Genomic DNA, 22,514 nt, shown 5'->3' with positions numbered 1-22,514 from the left:
ACTTGCAACGATATAATTTAGTTTTTCCTAGTTTCGAGCAATGACGACTGTTCCCAAAACTGGGTTATCTGTTTGCGAAGATGTCTTTTAATCGTTCGAGCTATTGTCAAACTGCGTGTGAAAAAGGAGAACTGTCAAAATGTTAAGTTCATCAACAGTCTGCACCATCTGTTCTCTGGGCTAAGTTGTACAGTACTCAAAGCTACATGTTTGTAGACAATCTTTATTGGATGAATCAACTCTCAACCTGCCTGCAAATTTTTTCATAGCCACAGTGCTACTGTGATTATTGTGAGTACAATCTGATTTCAATGAAACTGAATGTGAGCGGCCCTGTTATGTGAAGACGCACCTCTTGGTTTATGAGCGAAACAAACAGCGTTACTCTTGAGAGTCCCCAGTGGGTCAAACAACTATCAGTGGTGATCAGAAATGATTTCTCGTGAATTTTGTGAATAATGCAGTAGTTTATGTATTTTGCTATGAATCCATGCATTGCCTACCCTATTTAAATAATTTTTGGGGCCCAAATTTTTGGGGAGACAAAAAAGTCTCGCCATAAATTGGCGAGACATTTGAATCTGACCATATTGTGGCGAGACATGAAAGTATCGCCAAAATGTGGCGAGACTTTTTGTCTCGCCACATTTTGGCGTAATGTCTTTCCATTCAGTTTGCAGTGTAGACGGACGCCGAAGAGGCCTTTTTTGCCGTCCGCTTAGAAGCTTCGCCTCGGCCCACCCTGTTTGCAGACACCAAGTGCAAACACGAAAATCAACAAGTTGTCGAAAAATATTGGGGGAGAAGTCACAAAGGGCGCCATAGGCGAGGGAGGGGAAGGGGGAGGGGGCCTTTCCTCGTTAATTTGGAGTAGGGCCGGCCGGCCGAAGGTGTGAACAAATCACGGGGGCAGTTAAAACCCCATTAAAACAAGTCGGCAAAAATTGGCATCGTCTGGCGCAAATTAACGCGAGCCGAGCCTAGAAGAGGCCAACGGTTCGTGCCGCTGTTTTCTCGGCCTTCGGCTTCTCCAGGACACTCCAGGACACAGGCCCGTCAACGGGGTGCGGAGCGGCCGGCCAGGCCAGCAGCAACAGCCGGAGCAAAATATTTCCAGCAAACAGACACATAAAAAGCAAAATAAAAAAAAATCTTATTTGCATCTACAACGCGGCGAGGCACGAAGGCAGTGCGACGATTTTCATATTTTATTGCGGAAATGACGTTAGGAAAAGGAGCGCTGGAGGCGGGCCGCTCGGGGCGCGCGAAAAAAAAGGTGTTTACCTGGAAAAACGTAAATAAGGGCGAGATAAAAATTCCGCGAAGAAGGGAAAGCAGTGGCCGAGTGACGTGCGCGACAAGGACAAGACGAATGGCCCGTCTAGGCGCACGCTTTGTGTTTGCCAACGACGTGTGCACGGAATTTTAACGATGACACTTTGCTGCCGTGGCACCGCGTGGCACTAACCTGTGCAAGGCTCCAAATATGCTTCCTTCCCACGGCTTGACCAAAGCCTTTCGCGACCAGCGGCGGCCTGCTTATCTGCCTATAGTGCCTACATCGCCCCGCGCGCTGCGAATAAGGTCTAAACTGGTTGTCTGCCGCGCGGCGCGCATACACACACACACGCACGCAGACGCGCGCGCGCGTGTGTGCTACACGGGAAAACACAAAAGAATGAGGTGAATATATGACGGCACCTAGGTCCCTCTTTCCTTTTCCTCGGCCGCAAAGAAACGAGTCGGCGCATAAAGAACGGCGGAATAAGAAAGGGGGAAAGAAACGAGACAACGAGAGACAGAGAGGGAAAAAAGAAAGAAGCGTTTTAGAGGAAGTCGTGATGTTTGATTTATGCCCGCTCGGCGGAAGCATCGGGCGCGCCTTCGCCAGCATCGCCAGCCTCGCCTTCCACTATGAGAAGCTCTCCGTTCGTGAAATGCTGGCGACAATTTCGGGGGCCCCGCGGTGGCTGTGGCCCCGGGCGGGGACCGCACCCGGACCGCACGGAAAGAGTTCATTCCGGCAAAAAGAAAATAATGTGACACCGCTCGGGCCGGCCTTGCGTTCATTTGGCCGAGGCAGCCGGCACGGCCAGCACGGCCACCACACTGTCAGCGGGACGGGGGGCTCCAAGGCGCCGGGCTGGTGGCGGAGGCGAATCCGAACGCGGCGCTGTCTCTCTCGCACCCTTTCGGAACGCCCCGTGGGTGCGAGGCAGACAGACTCTGTTCATAATCAGTCCGCTGAAGGGCGGCGAAAAACTTTTGACACGAGCGGTCGACGAGCAGGGCAGGCAGGGCAGGCAGGGTCTGGCCTTTGCGCCCTACATAAGCTTGAGCCTCTGTCACGACACGAACCCTGCCGATGCGGCGATGCTAGGGCGATGCCGATTGAGGCGAGAGCAGCCTAGCCGGTACCGGACCGCCCCCACCACCACCGCCCCCACCAGGCCCAACCCCCCACCACCACCCCCACGCGGCGTGGCGAGGCGCGGCGGCTCCCCCACGCACCCACGCGGCCCGTAGAAAAACCCACAGAAAAAATGGGACGCGGAGAGGGAGAAAAAAAATAGGAGGGGAGGGATGGCTCTGAAATGGATGTCATCGACGCGGCGGGGCGGGGCCTGGGCCTGCAACCCGAGAGGAGTCCATGATGGCAGACAGTGTCCCTGCACTGCAAAGCCGGACTCGGGTACCCCGCTCGTCCCCTCCGTGTCCGTCCCGATCCTGTCCAGTCCGTCCGTCCGCCAGCGCTGCCGCTGCGGTGCTGCCACTCGCCGCGCTAGGCCTCGCCCTCGCCCTTCACCGCCACCGGGACTTTGGCGCTAAATTGCATGCTGCTGTATATAATATGAGGAAATAGTTGGAGGGTGGCGGGGCGGGGGTCGCGGGGTTGCACTATCGTGCGTGCCGCGCTGGCCGCGCCGGCACTGGCAATGCAATTCTGTTGACATGGCCGCCCTCCGCGTGTGCGAGTGTGTGTGTTCAACCAGAAACTAGCTTTTAAAGTACACCCCCGTTCAGGCTGGATTCGAACCCCGCGCCGCGCCGCAGGGGTGCGCGCACAGCATCGCACAGCATCGCACAGCGCGCCGAGCCGACGCGGCGGTGGCAAAGGGGCGAGCGCTAGCCAACTCGAATAAAAATAATTATAACAAAAAGGGGAAAACAGGAAAAACAGGGCGAGCACAACAAGGCGGCGCGGAGCTGCGCGGAGCAACAACCCCTTCCTTCATGTTGCCGTACTAAATGTCCTTGAGGCGGGCCGGGCGGGGCCGCCCCGCACGCCCCAGTTCCCTCTTGGCCGCTCCGCCCGCCCCGTCCGCACACTTAACTCCGCTCCTTTTTTTCGCCCTCCCTCGACGCTCGTAATTTTGGCTTCAGTAGCATTTTTAAACTGTCGGAAAGTTGGAACCGCGAATATGCTGGCGCGGGGCGGTGCAGCGCTGCAGAGGCCACGGCGGAGGCCAAGGCAGAGGCCGCAGACAAGGGCGAGATGAAGGAGATACGCGGCGAGGGAAGGGGATGCATAGCCAGGCGGCGATTAAGGTCGCAGCGAGAAAGCGCGCCAAAACAAGTCGAAAGGCCTTTCGAAACGGGCGACGGCGAAAAGGCGCGAAAAGGCGAGCAAGTCGTCACACTTGTTATTCCCTAAGGGCTTAATAAGGCGCGAAGGACGCGGCGGCGGAGCGCCCTTTTTATCATTCCTTTTTCCCTTTTTATGAACACGAGTCGCCGAGCCGTCGCGACGCCCTCGCCGAAAGACATTACGGTGGCGGCCCTGGAGTCTGGCAGCGCGTCCCCGCTGGACGCTGGGCACGCTGACAAACTGCTTGTAGCTCGGCGGAGACAGCGTCAGGCCGCCGGGAGTCGGCGTGCAACCGCCGAGCGCCCCGACGACGGCCTGGCAGTGGCGTGCCGCGCCAACCTCCAACCTCCTCCACGCATCAACGAGTCTGCTGAATTATGACCCCGTAAGCCCCGCGTCGTCCCTCGCCTGCGACACTTACGGGGCGCCATCACCGCCGCCCCGCCCCGCCCCGCCCCGCTACGCGCGTCGCTTAAAAATGTGTCTATAAACCCCTTCGCCCGGGCCGGGCCGCGCAGGGCCGGCCACCACGGAGCCGCCACCGCACACGACGGCCGTAAAATTCCTAAAAGGAAAGAAAAATGACTGGAGGGGGCGGCGGCCGCGTTAAGGGACTAGGAGGGCTGGCGGGCGAACCTGCGCCGCGTCACCAAGTGCCCCGTCGTCACGCCCGCCTCGCCCGCATCCCTCAGTGTCCGCGGAACAAAATTGGCCGCCGTGTCCACCACGCTCTCGCACTCGTCGACCGCCTACGTCAGTGCTCTGCCTCTCTCGCACTCGTGGGCCGTCCTGCGGTGTGCGAGAGAGACAACACCACTGCTGAGACCGCGGAGGACGAAGGATGAGCTCGCCGTGTGGCTGACCGCCACGGCACGCCCGGCCGGTCGATGGCAGGCAGCCCTAAAGGCAGCCCGCCGCGCCCAATGAGCGCCGCTGGACACGATTGCTTATTTGCCCGCCATGCCCCGTGACCCCCTCCCCCCTCCCCTCCCCGCCGAGGAGCGGCGAGCCACCTGGGCCGCGTCCCACCGCCGTCGTCGCCCCGCCGCCACAAAAATGAGAATGCACTTGCGTGTCATCGGAAAGCGCGCGCGCGGCGGGGGCGGCGGGGGCGGCGGGGAGGCGGCAAGGCGGCGACAGCCCCCAAGGAATTAATCAGGAAAAGTGTCAGTGACGGATAAGCGCGGGGGGCGCGGCGCGCCGGCGTCTCAGGCTGTGAAAACGTGCCGGCGCCGGCGCCACCGTCGGGAGACCGGCCAAACAAGCCAACCACGCCGCTGGTGACAGTGTAGGCGCGAGGGCGTTGTTTTCCCAGAAAAAGAAGGGGCCCCGTGGGGGCGGGGCGCGACGCGCGGGGCGGCGGCAGCAGCAGCAGCGGCCCTGGGACTGGCCGACCGACCGGCCACAATAAAACCAAGCGAAGACTTCCTTCCTTCCGGCCACGCCGAATGGCTGACTGCGCCGAGCCGAGCCGAGCCGAGCCGAGCCGAACCGCACCGCAGCGCGCCGTGGCCGCCAGCCCGCCGCGCCGCCACACACCGCAGCACGCGAGCGCCGCCGCGCCGCGACGTCCACGGCCAGGGCCTCGGCGGGCAGGGCGCGGCGCGGCGTGGCGTGGCGGCATCGCCGGCCGATAATAGCCGCCAAATGACTGCCATCAGACGCCCCTCGCCGCCAGCGTGTAAATATACATGGCATTCTTCTCGTGCTCCGGGGCGCGCCGCACCGCGCCGCACCGCGCGCTGTGGACGCGGAAGCCGAAGCCGGCCTCGGCCACCACGAAAAATGGGGATCCGTCATGAAAATAATTGAAGGCCTATGATTACCGAGTCGCGGCGCGTCGCCATGCCGGGGGAAAAGTGGAGAGGGGGGGGGGCGAGGACAGCGTGACGAACAGACTTGATAATAAAACTGATATACGGGGCCAATAACGTAGTGTACCTCCGCCTCCTCCAAGTAGTGGCTGGGAGACACTGCGGCGGGGCGGTTCGGGCCTGTCCCCGTCTTGCGGCGACGGCAGCCAACGGCAGCCAACTGCAGGCCGAAGGGAATGGGATGGGCCAATAAAGAGGAGCGCCATGAGACGAAAGCGGGGAAAGAAAGCCAAAGTCGATTATTTTTATTGTTTATTCGGGCCAAGTACGTCGCCGCAGTGCTGCGCGAGTCCGTGACGACGGCCGGGCGAAGTCGCCGCGATGGCGAGGCGATTTGGGGCTGGGCTGGGCCGGGTTGGCACACGCTCCCTAGAAGACCGATTCCCAAGAGTCGTTTCGGCGTCGCTTTGTCTCTGTCGCACTCATGGGGCGGTTCGCAGCGCCGCGAGAGAGACAGAGCGACGTTACGACGACTCTTCGGACTCGCCCAGCAGGCCACCCAATAATTTGACTCGGTCCGGGACATTGATTTCCCGGCCGAATTTGGGGAATTGGGTCAGGCGGACTCAATCGGCCCTTGAATCCGTCCGCCCGTCACACAGCGCGCCCCACATTTTTCGACGCGCGATTTTTCACTTTTCTTCCCTTCCCCAATCTCGGCTTGTTGCGCCGCCTCTAACGTCTCTCCATTCAATTTAATTCCGTATTCCTCGATATTAAAAAGTAGCCGCTAAACGGAACGCAGCGGGCGGCCGCGGACCGGGCCGCCCCCCACCCACGCGTGCTTTCAAGGTCGTGATTACAAAATCGCCGTTCGTCCTTAATACGTTTTGTCCATAGTCCACACCCCGGCCGTGCACACAATCTTTTTTCCGCTTCGCGGACGAGGGGCGTCGGCCACGCCACGGCCACACTGCCCTGGCCGCCCCCGCACTGCAAAAGAATGCTTCATTACGTCGCGACCGATTCCCTGATACTGCCGCACTTCCGCGAAAAAATGAAAAAAAGAAAAGAAAGCGGAGCGACCGCGGCAACGCTTCGCTTCGCCGTTTAAAGGGCGTCGAGTCACGCGACTTGCAACCTGGACAGCCAATAGCTCACTCCACTCGACTTTCGATCATTCTTTTTCTCCCCCTCCCCCTCCCCGTCTACCCGTCCGCCGCGCCGGCCGTCATTATGTCGGGATTTGGTGAAGTTTGGCGAGGCCTTCCCGTCAGCCCTTCGGTACACTGTACGCCGGGCTGAAAGAATGGACCGGCAGGAACTAGAAAGGCGCAAAATAGGGTGCGGAACCGATGGAACCGACCGCCTAGACGTGGTATCTAGCTCTTTCTCTCTCGCACTCCCGCCCCGCGAGACAGTGGTCCTCCTCCTACTTCCTGGACCCCGGGGGGCCGGCCTTGCCAGCTCCCCGGTGTGAGGTTGGGCGGCGAGGGGGGCGTCGACGGCGTGGTCGCGCCCACGACGTCCTCGACGTCCACCCCACTAACCGGGGCGCCGCCGCGGCCAGTGGGCCAGGCCGGCCTCCGGGGCGGCTCGGCGGCACGCGGCACGCCGACGCGCCTAGGCAGGCCGGCACGCCGGCACTCACCCTGAGACTGCAGCTTCTGCTGCCTCTGCTCGCACCTGTTGGCGGGTTCACCTGCAGGGCGAAGGCGGTGTCAGGCCGGACAGGCGGCGGGCAGCACCACAACAAAACAAAAACAACCAAAAGCGTTTAGAGAGGGCGTGCGGGCCGGGAGGACCACTGCTTGCGTCTCGCACCGCGCGCACCGCGCGACGAGCCTGAGCGGTACCTCGCCCCCTACCTCAACGCGGCGACGCGCCCCTCCCAACAAGAACCAGCACAAAAAGGAACACCACACTGCGAGCTGCTTGGCCGTGCGGGTGCCGGCGTTACAAGGACACACTCTCGCGAAGGCTGCCACCCTCGCCTCCGGCGCCTCCAGGACTCCAGGCCGTCGTCGTCGCCGTCCTCGCCGCGCTGGTCCACGTCCTGGCGCCGAGCCGAGCCGAGCCGGTCCGGTTCTCAGCCGCGCGTCCGAGCCGGAAGCCGGAACCGGAAGCCTCCAGGAACGGCTAACAATAACAGACACTGGCATTCGTCCACCGGGGCGCGCCGCGCGCTGCGGGTGTAGGACCGCCACAGCCCCGCCACCGAGACGGGGTCCGCGACGTCCGCCCCGCCAGCGCGCCAGCGCCGCGGCAGTGTACTCACCGGTGTGCAGGCGCGTGTGCTGCTGCACGTGGGAGAGCTGCTTGAAGCGGCGCTCGCAGTACGAGCACTTGTAGGGCTTCTCGCCGGTGTGCACGCGGATGTGCTGCACCAGCTGGTGGTTGGACGAGAAGGACTTGAGGCACTGCTGGCACTGGTGCGGCTTGATGTCGCCGCGGCCCAGGTCGCGGCCCGCCAGCTGCATGGCGGACTTGTGCATGAAGATCTGGGCGAGCCACGGAGAGACCAGTTGGTGGGACGCCACATGGAACAGAGGAGCGGGCACTCATTCTGGGGTTCTCGCCGACGCCTTGCTTGCCTCGCTTGCAACGGGGTCAAAGGTCAGGCCCTCCCCGGGGACAGGGAAACCCAGCACAGTGGGCCAGGAGACCGACGGAGGCGGCCAAAGTCCCGAACGCGCTTCGAGCTCCAGAGTCACTAAACAGGACTCGAACCGAACGTGTGACCCCACCAATGGATTGCTCTCCGAACGAGGAATCCATTGGCGGGGTCAAGCGCTCGGCTCGAGTCATGTTTAACGACTCGCGAGGCCACAACAACTCGGGCCGAACTTAGGAAATCGCGGCCTCCTCGGGTCTAAGGAGGCCGCGGCGTGCATCCCGGGCCGCGGCATGGCCAGGGCACGGCCGGCCCGGGCGATTTACAGCGCACCGAACGCACGGCGCCGCCGTTATATTGTTTTAACTAGATTAGGACGGCCAGATTTATGGAAGCGGCTTAAGGCGGACTCCGCTAAGCCCCGCGCCTCGTGACCAATCACGGACCGGCTGATTGACGGGGTGACCGCGCGGGAAAAGGCCGAAAACGAAAAAGCGAAAAACGGGCGCCGCGGTGGCGGGCGTCGAACCCGCGCCCTGTCGTCAGCTGATCGCGCTTCACTCAACATCTGCGCCTTTTTCCGCCCGCGCCGCGGAAAGGGGTAGGGGAGCGGCGGTGGGTTGACTCCGTGCAGCGCTTCGCTGCTCCGTCTCTCTCGCACCCATGCGGCACGCCCCCTGCGTGCGAGAGAGACAGAGCGACGGGAGGGAGGGGTGAATCTAGGTCGGGCTGGAATGAAGAAGGGAGCCAGACCCAATCAGGTAGACCAAAATTACAAGTGAAATAAAAAGAAGTAGAACAAAAATGTATGAGAGAAAAAAAAAGAGTTGGTGAGCGTCAAAGCTACAAAACTACATGCCAAACTAATTTCACGAAACAGCATTAACTCATGCAGACCGTTCAGCGAGGAGGATAAAAAAAGGAAAAGAACGCGGAAGGGTTTATCGTGCGATCTGATTGATGTGTTCCGCACTTTTGCTATCAAATCGATCTTTCATCGCCGCAGCGCGGCGTGGCGTGGCGGAGCGGCAATTACAGCCCCAAACGTTACTTTTTCGCGACAAGCACGCGAGCGGTGGGGCCGAGCGAGAAAAAAAAACTCATTTCGAGCGATTGCCGCTTCTCAGCTTTTATTCCGAAGGGGCGTGACGCCGGCGAGAGCGAGAGAGCGAGAGCGAGAGAGAGAGAGGAGAGAGAGAGAGAGAGAGAGAGGGAGAGAGAGAGAGAGAGAGAGAGAGAGAGAGAGAGAGAGAGAGAGAGAGAGAGAGAGAGAGAGAGAGAGAGAGAGAGAGAGAGAGGAGGCGAAGGGAGAGGGTCAAAGTGAGGGTGGCGCGGGCCGCGCGGTGCTTAGGAGCTTTTCAAAGCAGAAGATCCAGGAGTTTTCCCTCTCTCTCTCTCTCTTTCTTTTTTTACTTTTATTCCGAAAGTATTTAATGTTGAGTGGTTGGGAAAAATGTGAGGAGGGTGTTGAAGAGCGCGAAGCAGAGGGGCGACCTCTGGCGAAATGGTCATGATGGGGCTCCCACAGTGGAGGGGCTGCGGGGGCGTCGCGGCTCCAAATCGCTGGAATTAAAGTTGAAGGAGAGGCAAAGAAATGTTTTCACAATTCTAATACAGTGTGTTGGGCCGGCGGGCCGGGCCGGGCCGGCAGTGGAATGCAAAGAGATGAGCCATCGCCCCCCGCCTCCTCGACTAGCGAATCTCAAATCGTTAAAGCAATCATCCGGGGCCGAAATAAAGACGGGGCGAGGCGGAAAAACGGGTCGCGTTTTCGGGTGCATCAGCGCGTCCCGTCCGCGCCGCTCATTACAATATTTATGGCCGGCCGGGAATATTTCTCAATTTCTCGGGCACCCCTTCCGGGCCTTCCTTCGGGCCGTTCGGGGATTCCCGGTCTATTTTTCTTGTCGCCGTGGCGGCGTGGCGCCGTGCCTTGGTTCGTGCGGCGCGTCGGGCCGCGGACATCAGGTGCGCCTCCGCGGCGGAGTAGCCGTTAATCTTCTCATTAACGCCCGGCGAGCACCGCGGGGCGGGGCGGGGCGGGGCGCCGGGCGCATGTTTCATAACACACCCCTTTTCCCGCCCTTTCTCGATCGTTTTCAATAATTGCGTCTTACTTTTTTTTTTAAGCTCCCCCTTTTTGCTTGCTCGCGGAAACAAGTCTAAACTCATTCATGATACATTTGGAGAAGAAAAAAAGGAGATGTGCTCTATTCGATGTGATTCAACCCTTCCGCATCGCCGATGGAAAAAAAAAAAGTGGACACGTTATACATGTCCCTTTCCACGGTGACAAAAGCGATTTCGGGGGTCTCTGCCTGTTGTTGTGACTCCGGAAACGAGAAACGAGCGCTGAAACCCACCAGTCAAAATACTTTTCTTTCAATTTTTTTTCCCTCCAATCTGCCGAGGTTTGGGTCGGCTCCGGACGAGGGGCCGAAAATCGGCCAAGAAAACCGGCAAAAGGCAGAGAGAAAGGGGCAAGCGGGGAAAGGGCGAGGCGAGCAGGGCCTCGCTCTGTCTCTCTCGCACACGTGGAGCGTCCCATTCGGGTGCGAGAGGGACAGAGCGGTTGAAACGGCTCTCGGAATCAGTCTGCTGCGTGGTCGAATTGGCGATGCTGCAAGAGATAGGCCTGGCGGGCCTGGCGGGGCTGGCCGGCGGGGGTTAAAGAAAGGGGTGCACTTGAGCCTGGCCGGGCATTGTCCCGGGGACGGTGCCGCCGCGCCGCCGTGCCCGTCCACTCCAAGCGTCCCCGCACCGCCGAGGCCGCCGAGGCCGCCGAGCATCCCGACTCATCAGCAACCCGACCGAACCAAGAAAGAAAAACAATATGCAGAGGAGTCGGTCGGACGTCAATACGAGGAACGGAGAGAGGCGCGGAGGAAAAAAAGTCACAAGGAACAAAAAAGCACGTCGATCGGCCAGCATCTGCCCCCAACGATAATTATTTTTCATGGAAGGTGAATTGACAGCCTGCTGCAACGGCCGGGCCTCGCGGCGCGTCGCGGCGGTGGGAGAGAGAGGGAGGGAGACAGAGGAGAGAGGGCAGGAAAAAAAAACCCGTCTATTTTTCAAAACGATAACGTGCACGTTGCGGAAGGGACACTGTGTGCATTGATCTATCTCGGTACCGAGAACGCTACGTGAGCGGCCGGACAATGCAACGCCACCTCTTTTTTTGTAATGCATCGCCCCGCGTGCGTCGCGGGGGTGGCGGAGGTGGCGACGGGGTGAGAACGCGTTCCAACATCATTCCCCCTCCCCTCCCCCTCCCACTCACCTGACTTGCATTCTACAACACTTCCTGAATCTCCCTCCCTCCCTGTATCTCCTTCAGAAACAACACTGGGTGGCCACACAGCGCGCCCGCGTGTTATCTGTGTGTGTGTGTGTGTGTGTGTGTGTGTGTGGTGGTGGTGGAGAGAGAGAGAGAGAGAGAGAGAGAGAGAGAGAGAGAGAGAGAGAGAGAGAGAGAGAGAGAGAGAGAGAGAGAGAGAGAGAGAAGCGCGAGAGGCCGCGAGTACCACATGTGGGAGCCGTTAAAAGAGAGGCCTAAAAAAAGGCGCGGCAAATTAATTGGATATGGGATGAAGCCCCGCGAAGCGACCGCGAAGCAGGAGGGGGCGGGGCGCGGCGGGGGGAGGCAGAGGTGTCACCGATGGACAGCCGTCACCGCGCACCGCGCACCGCAGTGCAAGGCGGCGGCAAGGCGAAGAAGACCGTGCTGGCGGCCTGGCGGCCCGCAGGCCCGCAGCAGCGAGCCACGCGCTTGGATGAATGAGGGAGCGAGACTGCGAGACTGAATGGTGGCGGCACTACAGTGGCGGCACCGGCGGCACTCGGCGGCGCGAACAACGCCGCGCCTCGCCGCAGAGGTCAAGGAAGCCCGGCAGAAGCACACAGCCACGCCGCCGATGCCGCCACGCTCGGCCCGCCAGGCCAGCCAGCCAGCCGCGAGGAACTAGACGATAATAAAATAAAATGGGTGCACAAATTAGATTTGAATTGAGTCACCGGATGTGGTAGGAATTGGTTTCATTATTGCCCCGAGACGAGGAGCCCCAGCGGCAGCCCCAGCGGCCCCGCCGGCCGCCGTCATCGCCGCGCTATGGAGATCGTGCAATGTGCCTGGATCCTGAACTGCTGCTGCCTGAACTCTGCCTGCGCATCCTAACTGCGGCTACCTCGTGATACCTCGGGCACCGCAGCGTTCTCACCCACGCCCCGCGCCCCGCCACGTAAAGCACCTGGAGCGCGGTGCGGCGGCGCGGCCACGGAACTCGGCGCAGCCCGGCAGCCGCAGCAAAATTGCACCTGGAAGGCGACACCAAACAAAGACAGGTGCGCGCACCCCGCCGCCCCGCCCGGCGAGTACCTGAGGCTACCGCCGGTACCGCCAGTGTACCGCCACCGCCGGGCCGAAAAGTATGTGGGTCACGCCGCCGCCGCCAGGGTAATATTGGGCGCGTCTCCCATTACAGGCTGCCAGGCCACTGCCACGCCACTGCTACGCCACTGCCACCCTTCCAGTGGCGCGCCGCACACGTGCCGAAGATCAGGCCGGGATTATAACAAATTACAAGCACGCCACCGGGCAGCGCGGCGCGGCGCGGCCTGCCCAGCCATTCCGGAGGATCGCCTCGTCGCTCTGTCTCTGTCGCACCCTTGCGGCGTTCCTCAGGGGTGCGACAGAGACAGAGCGACCAAACGGTCCGCGGCCCGCTGCTGCAGCACCACGGCCTACTGCGCCTGCTATCGGCCTGATTGTCACCGGGCAGCGGCAGCGGCGGCAGCAGCGCGGCCCAGCGACCCAAGAAATACTGTACCCGCCTGCACTCCGCACTCCACCCATAGCGGACGCAGCGAGCAAGCAGCGCACGACGCGAAAAAGACAAAAAAAAGAAGGAATGACGACAACGAAAAAACAAAGAGGAAGAAAAAAACAGACGAAAGAAAACATCGACGCAGGGAGAAGTGAAGAACGTCGTAGAAACTATTTGCATGTTTGCAGGGCGAAACCAAAAAGAAAAGGAGAAGAAACGGCGCGGAGGGCGCGGGGGAGAAAGAGGGGGGGGGGAGCGATTCGGTCAGCATGTGGCGTATAAGGTGGATCGTATCACATGTAATGCGCCGTGGCCGGCCGTGGCCGAACGGGCGAAAAAAGAGTAAACAACGGACAACGCAGAAAGCACAAGGCAAGAGGCACAAGGCGTCGGGGAGGGAGAGGCACTCCGAAGAGGCCGCAAAATGAGAACCACTGCGCACTGCGCGTCTGCCCGCCGCCGCGGACTGCCGTGCAGTTCTATGATATTTCACTCGGACGACAAATCAAAGTTCGGGTCGGGTCGGGTATCCGCACACATTCCCCCACATATTTAATATCTTGTTGCGCGCGCGGATACGTGGATACGCGACGCGGAGAGCGCCCGCTAACGCTATACCTGACGCTGCACGGCTAACGCATACACACACACACACACACACACACACACAGAGCCAGTCCCGTTTCGCTCACTCGTTATTCCAAATCACTATTTTCCATCTCTCAAACGCAGCGGGGGGTAATACTACAACGGACTGAAGCATCCCGGGCCGTGCCGTTTATCGTGGAGTGGAGTCCCTGGCCATACCTCGCAAGGCGCATTCTTTTTCGCAGGACGCTGCTCCTCTCTCTCTCTCCTTCTTGTCTCCGAGCGGGCGAGCCGGGCGCGCGGGCGGGCGGGGCGGGAAGCGAGACGGCGGAGCGAGAGAGAGAGAGAGCAAAGCACAGACGGCCGGAAAAATGAGATAAAAATAAAGCAACGCCGAACGTCGGGCTGCTCTCCGCCGATATATAAGAATGAAGAAAACGACGATGGAACATGGAACACTCCTACCGCTTAGACGGCCCCGGGGAGGCGGCTGCGGTGCAGCGAGGACAAGAAGGAGAAGGAGAAGAAGGAAGAGAAGAAGAAGGAGGAGAAGGACGACAAACAAAAGAGTCCCCGAGTGCCGGCACGGGCCGTAGGCAACCCGGTGGGGCGGCGTGCGTGGACGCTGCCTAGGCCATGGCCTAGGCCGTGCGTGCTCGGTGCGCCTTCGGCTTGCTTCGGTCCGCCCGGCTCGGCCCGGCTCGGCCCGGCCGCGCAAACCCCGTTCGATGGCCTGGCAAGGCGGGCCGCGGCGAGCACGGAATAGAAGGGGTCATGAACGAACGAGAGAAAGAATTATAATACTGGCCGGGCTGGGCTGCATGGGCTGCATGGGCCGGCAGGGCCGGGACTTGCAAGCGCAGGCCATAACCCGTTTCCCCGGCAGCGTTATGTCTTGTTGCGTTATTTAACGCTGCCAGCCCTGCCTTTAAAAAGGAGGGGGGGGGAGCTTTAGCAGCGCGGGGCTCCGGGCGTGGGAGGCAGGCCACCTTCTCCGCAGCCTCTCTCCCGCGCGGCGCGCGCTCTCGGCGAAAAGGTAAGAAGCATTAAGGGCCGGCGACGGGATTCGAACCGCGGCCCGAGCCTTGGCGGCAACCCTTAACGCCGTAGGGAAGGGGGGGGGGTCGTGGGAGCGGTCAACAGCCGCGAAGGCCCTGAGCGCGGCGCCCATCTGGGCGTGGCCGGCGTGGCCGGCGGGGACAACGGGGGTCACTATTTCGGGCGGCTGGGCTTGGGGCAGGTCGGGCCGCGGCTCGGGCACGGCCAGCATCGCCAGCATCGCCACGCCGGGCATGGCCCCCTTCGGGTCGTCGGGTCGCGACTCGCGGGGCGCGGCGGGGCGTGGCGGGGCGCGGCGGCCACGACGCGAGAGACGCTATTTCGGTCCGCGCTCCGCGGCACTGCCACGGCACTGCCTCCGACACGCGCCCCGCCTTGCCCTAGGTCAGTCCCTGCAGTGTGCCTGCGCATCGCCGCGGCAGCCGCGGCAGCCCCGACGCGTGCGGCACGCCGGGAGCACGGCGCGCACGCCAGGTGAGCGAGCACCCTCCAAACAATCTCCCACCGACTCGGTCGCCGTCGTCTCGGGCTCCCCCATCAAGTGACTGACTCACACTCACGCCTCCGACCGCCTCGGGCCTCGGGCCGGTCACGTGGCCGCTCCGCGCGGCTCTGCCCCTTACCCGCGGCCCTGCCTGCCACTGTATTTGACTTCCAAATCCCGCGCCGCCCGCTACTCGGCGTGTCACCGCCAGCGGCCAGCCCGAGCGGCCAGCCAGCCCGTCGTTTGATTTGTCCCTCCAGCGGACGGCCAGTCGGCCGGCCGGCCGTCTCCGCGATTTGAAACAAAACCCAGAGGCCGGCCACTGCACTGCCCGGCTTCGCCGCTGCAGGGCTCTCTGCCCGTGGCTCTGCCAGTGGCTCTGCCCACCGGCCATTACGCCGTGCACTTTTATGGGCAAAAGAATCACGGTCCGACAGCGCAAAAGCGGAGCAGCGCGCAAAAGTTACAAACAGGCTCTAAATTAAGGAAAAGGGCGGGTATGGGGAGAGAGACGGAGCGAGAGAGGGAGAGGGGCGGAACGAGAATGCATAAATGGATGTCTGGTTTATCTTATAAGAAAGAGAATAAAAAGGCGGGGCCGCGCTGCGCCGCGCTGCTGCAGCCTGCAGCCCGGCGAGCCACGGACATGTCTGCATCCCACATCCTCGTGTGTTGTTCCTTGCCGACGCCCCCCCCCCCCCCCCCCGCAAGGGAAGAGGCCGGGGCCGCGCCGCCGCAGCGCCAAGTTGTGCATCTCGGCGCAATATTTCTTTTGATCGCCGTGCCCGCCGCAGCCCCGTCCGCGCCCCGTCCGCGCCCATCCCCCCAGAGGACGCCGCGGCGCCGGGTTCGACACCCGCCGCGGCCCCTGCACCGCACTGCACCGCACTGCAACGCATGCAACGCCCTCAATCACCGTTTGGCTTTGAAAAGTTAGCATAACGACACACAAAGCAGCGCAAAAATAGCCCGCCTGCGCCGCCGCACGCACACACACACACACACACACACACACACACACACACACACACACACACACACACACACGCGCGCAGCGCCAGTCAAGCAGTGTCTCCTTGGCTAGTGCGCGTCGCTTTTCCCTTTCCCCCGCGGGTTCGCTCGCGGTCCCCGACCTGACCCAACTTATTTTTCGACTCGAACCCGACCCGACCCGGGGTGGGGCGGGGCCGGCTGGCCGCGGTACCCGCAGCGGTACGCACGCGGCACGCAAAAACCTCCACCGAAAACCGAAACTACTCGCGAAGGCCGAAAGTGCAGTGTCGGCGCAACGGTGCAGCTCGGCGGCGTGGCGCTGCAAGGCGCGGTGCAAGGCGCCGAGGGAAATGAACTTTCCGTATTTGTCGACAGACATTTAGCTCGCATTAATGGTGTCCCTCCGCCGCGCCGTGCCGCGCCGCGTCATTGCGACGAGTCGCGCCAAAAATGCCGGCGCCGTCGTGTTGTTTGGTTATTTTCCCCGAAGCTCAAATTGAGCCGGAAGGATGGCGGTGGCGCGGTCCGCGGTCGGCCGGCGGCACTAGGCAGCACGCGGAGGGCGACGGCAGGCATCTGGGAGGCAAATGCCGCGCCGCGCTGATGACCCCCAACCTGGACTACCACACTGCCACGCGCCGAGGTGGGGCCCCGGGCCCCTGCCAGCCTGGCGGGTAGGCAGTCCCGCACGCAGCGCTGCTTGACGGGACTGCCTACCCGCCGGGCGCTCAGACGGCCCCTGCCGGCCCAGCGGGTAGGCAGTCCCGTCGAACAGAGCTGCGTGCGGCACTGCCTACCCGCCAGGCGTCCATTGCCATTACCATTAAGGGCTAGACCACACATGAACGTATGCCAGAGTCAGCGCGCGCTGCGCCCATCCGGGACGACTGACTGTACGCGGTGAAGTTCAAGAAGGTCAAGATCATCAAAACTCCGCCATGTTTGAGAAAACGAGAGAGAGCGAGAAGAAGAGGAATGCAGCGAACGCGGCCGAAACGCGCGTGGCCGCCGACGCCCCGCGCACGGCCACCTGCGGTTTGTTTTGAAGACGCGCGTCGCCGCCACGCCGCGCCACGCCTCGCCACGCCACGCCACGCCGCGGTGCAGTATGGGAGGAACGACCGTCAGCCCCTCGATAACACTCGCGTTGAGGCAGGTCGGGCTCGGCGCGGGCTCGGCGGATGCACACAGCGCGCGGCGCACTCAAAGAATTATTTTTAAACGTTTTCGCTCCTTTTTCTCTCCCCCACCCAGTCCCAACCCAGCCCCAGCGTCCTCCTTGGCGAACGCGAGCCTCTCTCGCGGGGCCGCACCCCGCCCCGCCCCGCCCCGGGCCGCGTTCGAGTAGCGCGGCGTGCCGCGAGCCGCCGGTCGGCACGCCGAATCCGAAACCGATAAACAGCGAAGCGGTCGTCTCGGACGCCGCCCCGCCAGCCTCATATGACAAGTCGTTATACGCTGCAGTAATTTATCGATGGCCCTCTGGTCCCGCCACGCCCCGCCACGCCCCGCCACGCCCCGCCACGCCCCGCCACGCCCCGCCACGCCCCGCCACGCCCCGCCATGCCCCGCCACGCCCCGCCGCTGCATGCGCTTTCAAAGAACGCCCAGGCAGCGCGGCGCAGCGCGGCCGGCTCAACGTCTCCGCCGTTGTGGTGGTCGGGGTCCATACAGTCGGCGGGGCCTAACTGCGGGCCCCGGCGGCCCTGGCGGCGTGCTCCGCTCGTACAGTCGCGCGACGTTGATGGAGGTGGCGGCGCCCTGGCCAAAACCGCCGCCAATTGGGTCACAACAACAGCCGCATTATTTGCAAGACACGATAAGAGAAAGAGAGAGAACACTTCTGTCGCGAGGCGGCGGCCGGCCGGCCGGCCTATCTGGCCGCGCTGTTTACCGGGCACGAAACACTAACGCTGGCGCCGCACTCACCGGGCCGGGCGGGTCACGCGGCGCAGGGCAGGCCGGCACGTTGCGAAACGCGTCGCGTCGCACGCCGTTCAGTGCATCACCAAAGTGCAGCGACGGCGGCCGGGCGAGGCGAGCGACTCAAGGCGAAGCGCGACGCGGCTCGGCGCGTCGGCTCGGCGCACGCACCACACGCAGCGCTGCACTGCTGCCTTCAAAAATGCACTCGGCTCGGCATTAAAAATGGGCTCCGACCCGACCGACCGACCCCGCCGCCCCGCCCCGCCCCGCCCCCGAGCCGCCGCCAAGGCGTCCAAGGCCCGGCCCGGCCCGGCCCCGCAGCCTCAGCCACAGCAGCAGCGGCTCGATGCGCCAAACGACCTTGTAAAATGTTTCTGAACCCTTTTCAAAAGTGAACGCGCGCTCGCTGGCTCGCAGGAGGAGGGGGCCGGGGCCGGGATCGGGCGAGGCGGGAAGAGCGGGCCCCGGGATTGTGTGCGAGAGAGACGGCGCGATACACCGCATATTAGTCACGTGATCAGAACAGAGAGGGATCTTTTTCATTATTTTTTCCCATCACGCAGTTCATTCCATCTGCCCCGTCCCCCTCCCCGTCTGCCGCCCCCCCCCTCCCCCTCCCCGGGCAGCCGGTCCGCCCGTCTGCGCGCCGCACCGCAGATTACTTGATTCAAGTCCCGCGTGTGCCTTGCGCCGAGCTTGCGCCTTGTCCCGCTCAACGTCGGCTCGGCTTCGCCTGCTTCGCCTGGCTTGGGACTCGGTTGGGATAGGTCGCGGCGAGGCGAGTGGTAGACGCAGGCCCGCCAGCCGCCAGCCCGAGGCACCGCGCACCGAGACGCAGAACGCTCGGGGCGGCGGCGTGCGGCGTCCCCGAGCCCCCGAGGCCCCCGCCGACGCCGAGGCCCGCAGAGGCCCCGGCCACACCGCAGTATTTGTTGTCATTACGGCACGTCGGCGAGAGTCACTCGTCTCTCTCGCACTGGCGTGGCGTACCGCATGGGTGCGAGAGAGACAGCATCTGGTAGCGCGGCAGGCACGTCCCGAGGTGGCGGCCACGCCGTGGCGGTGCGTGGCCGCGGGTACGGACTGCGAGAGCGTGGCGGCGGGTCGACGTGCCAGCCGTACTACTCGGCCATCTCCCGATTAGATACCGCCAGATAGGCGCGCGCGACCGCCCTGCCGCCACCCAACGCACAATGAAGTCGAAGCAACACTGCTAACGCCGCTAACCCGGCCAACCCGAACCCACGCACGTCTGTGTGTTTGTGTGTGTGTGTGCGCGGAGGGCACGGCGACCCTGCGGTGCGATGACCCCTGTGGCGGTGCAGCCGGGCAGCCGGACTCGCTCGCGCGCCGCGTCCTGGCCGTCCTGGCCGCGTCGCCGTATTCAACATACGCCCTGGAAAGGTGTAGTGTAGGCCTTTGTGTGTGTGAGCGCGCACAGCGCGCGGACTCGGCGCGGACGGCCGGCCGGCCTGGCGTTGGTGGGACCACCGCTGGGGCGAGGAGGCAAAAGATGCACGAGTCGGTGAAGGTGCGCGGAGGAGGGAGAGAGAGAGCAACACCGTGTCCTGCTGGTGCTCCCCCTTCCCGATGCGAAATGCCTTCCGCTGCGTCTCGCCCGGCCCCTGCCCGTCCTGCCCAGCGCCCCGCCGCGCCACGCTATCGCACCGTTTGGTGTCGTACCATAAGGCATTACCCATCCCCGGCACGGCCAGCACGGCGTGGAGGGACGCACAGCGGGAAATTTCCCGCGCCGCACGCAGAAAAATTGAACGTTGAGTATTTCGGGTAGGTCGCGGTCGGGGACACCGCGAAGTGCGTCGTGCCAGACCGAGGATGCTCCCGGGGCCCTGGACGCGCCGCCACTGCACACTGCGCCTTGCTGCACCGCGCTTCCGCCGGAATGCCGCCGCCTCCGCCATTACCGCGGCTAATTTCGACTCAATTAACAAAACGCACGATTTTTGCGGCTTGCGAGGCAAGCCTTGAGCCGCGCCGCGTCCCCGCGCCCCGCCCCGCCCCGCCGCCACGCCGGCAGGCACCCTTTGTTTGACGTCTCGCTGCACAGCTGCGCCGCCGCGCCGTGTTTGGTCATTTCTCGCCATGGGCGACACTGCCTGGCGAAGAAATAATGAGAAATTGGAATAATTGTGGCGTAATTGCAAAGGCGGCCCGGGACGCCCCGCTGCGCCGCTGCGGTGCCGGGGAGGAGGGGGCGGTGGGGGCGTCGGCCGGCCGGGGTCGCGGCGCAGCTGCAGCTGCAGCCGCCGGGCGGACCGAGCTGGCAGCACCCCCAGCCAGCCGGCCAGCCGCGACAGCCAGGCAGCGTCTCGCGCCGTGCCGCCGTGGCCGCCGCCGTGGCGCGGAGTGGCTTTGGCCACGTTCTTTCATCCGCTGCCCCGCCCCGCCCCGCCCCGCCCCGCCCCGCCCCCCAGCACGGCATCAGGCTGTGAATGAAGCGGCGCCGGGCTGCACCGGGAGCACGGCGTCTCCCCCGTCTTCCTTCCCATGCCGCCGTCGCTACCCATGACCTGTCCCCAGGCCCCTCGGCCTGCCCCAGGACGTTCCATTCAGCGGCCACCGGGAGCCGACGCCCCAACCGCCGCCTTTCGGAGCAGTCTTTCGAACCGCCTCAGACTCGGGGCTCCTGGACGGGCCCTTCCCGATGAGACTTCCTTTTTTCCGCCGCTTCTTCTCGTTCTTAATCACGCCGATCGCTGAGCCTGGCCGAGCCTGCCCGGGCCCCTTACCGGTTATGTGATTCTCGCCTCGCAAAACACTTTCCGCCGAGACGGACTGGAAACAAGAAATAAAGGCGCTCCGGCCCGCCCCGCCGAGGGCCTCGCCGACCATCACCGGGGCGGTGAAAAAGTTGGGCAAGGAGGCGCGCTCAAGACCGGTGGCATGGCGGTGGCGAGAACTCTTGCTCCTTTTGCCCTCATGACACGCAGCACGCAGAGCCCGGCAGAGCCCCACCGCGTCGCCAGCGCGCAGCGCAGCGCCCCACCTCCACAAATAGGAGCCGCACGCGATGTAGAGTGGCCACTCGGCGCATGGGGCGGGTGGCGTGGTGGCAACCCGCGCGCGCCAAATTTCGGAGTCCCGTCGACGCGGTGCTCCCCGCGCCGCTCCACCCCGTTCCCCTTTGGCCTTACGGCGTGGCAGAGTCCCGCTCCGCTCGGCTTGCAGACTCCGAGAGCGAAGGACCGAAAGGCGAGGCGTTGCGCGTTGCGCGGCCGATTATGCAAATACTCATCGATAAAATACAGTCCTCGGCGTCTCGACACCTGCCCTGCCCTGCGCCGCCCCGCCCTGCGCCGCCCCGCCTAGGGCCGTGAGAAATACCTGCGAATACTACTCCGCGAAGGGCAGGGCGATACTGCAAGCGGCCCATTCATCGCCGGAGCGAGAGAGAGGGAGGGAGTGAGAGGGAGAGAGGCCGAGGCAGACAGAGAGACGGGTCGGCGACCTCTCCATCATCATATGCAGAGCGGCACGACGCAGAGGGACTTATTGTTAGTCTCGACGGACGGACGGACGGACGGGCAGGCAGACGGACAGACAGTCAGACAGACGGGCTGTGGTTGGCGGGGTGTGCTTTTCTGCCACATGAGGCACGCGGCGGCGGCGGGACTCGAACCCGGGGTCCTTCTCGTCAATCCGGGGGACCGTGAGCTTGCCCGCGAAACGGCGGCGCCGACAGTGTGTGGTTTAGCATACGGCCGACAGCGCGCCCCACGCCTCGCCCCGCCCCGCCCCGCCCCGCCCCGCCCCGCCCCGCCCCGCCCCGCCGCGCCGCCACGCCGCGCGAGCCGCGAGCCCCGACCTGCCCCAAGCGACGGGGCCCCGAGGCTGGTACGGGACGCACGGGACGGGCTGTACTGCCGACTGTATTAAACACTTTGCTCCCGCGACGCTATCGGTTAATGCCCGCAAAGCCAAACAAGGAAAAGGAAAAAAAAAAAAACGATTAAAAACCAAAACTTTTTTCAGTTTTTTTTCCTAGAGCGTTTGAGTGACTGCGCTTTGCGCTCGTGACGTTTGTGGAAACGCTCGTAAAGTCTCTAGCAGCACTGCGCACTTGTCTTAATAAAGTCGGCCTCCGATTTCGATTTTTATTTGTCTTTCTGGTTTGATTGCCCTGGCTGGGCCGGTCTGCCCTCTCCACGGCCGCGCAGTGCAATGACTCTGCGTGATGCGTGCCGTGTTCTAGCATTTTCGATTAGACGACTCGCAAAGGCTGTCCACCCGCGAGATAGCGAGCCGCTGATTCAGGAAGGACACGGGAAAAGAAACCGCGCTACTTCCTGCGCGTCGAACGCGACACTGTAAGGCCCTAAGGCGAGGCCCCTTCGGGATGGCAACCGGTGCCGGTAGCGAACCCACGCGGATGGCTTACATAGATAGTGCGATAGGGAAGTCGGCCGGCCTACTTTGCAAAAGGCGAGAGAGAGGTGACAGACGCTCGCCGCGAGGTGGAGGCCGTACGTCAGCTGGATGAGGAGCTTGGGCACACATCATTGGTCGAGCCGGCGCCACCAACTCACTCGGAGGGCCAGCCGGGCGCCACCTGGGCGGCCCGCGGGGAGAGTCTTATCGGAATCCCGTTTACATTTTTCGT

At 63.0% G+C, this 22,514-nt stretch overlaps 1 protein-coding gene across 1 annotated transcript in view; it reads right to left on the bottom strand.

Annotated features, from left to right (window-relative positions):
- The window catches only part of LOC117640609 (zinc finger and BTB domain-containing protein 24-like), a 55,301-nt gene that overhangs the window by 21,389 nt on the left and 11,398 nt on the right, over positions 1-22,514 (bottom strand). Inside the window, exon 3 of the mRNA XM_034377217.1 lies at positions 7,682-7,925. Within this exon, the coding sequence (XP_034233108.1) occupies positions 7,682-7,925 (244 nt within the window). The remainder of the gene's footprint in view (positions 1-7,681; positions 7,926-22,514) is intronic.

This window comes from Thrips palmi, unplaced genomic scaffold, assembly GCF_012932325.1.
Source record: "Thrips palmi isolate BJ-2018 unplaced genomic scaffold, TpBJ-2018v1 HiC_scaffold_1, whole genome shotgun sequence".
In the NCBI taxonomy this organism is placed as follows: domain Eukaryota; kingdom Metazoa; phylum Arthropoda; class Insecta; order Thysanoptera; family Thripidae; genus Thrips; species Thrips palmi.
Note: the sequence above shows the minus strand (reverse complement) of the source record. Positions and strands in the feature narration are given on the sequence as shown.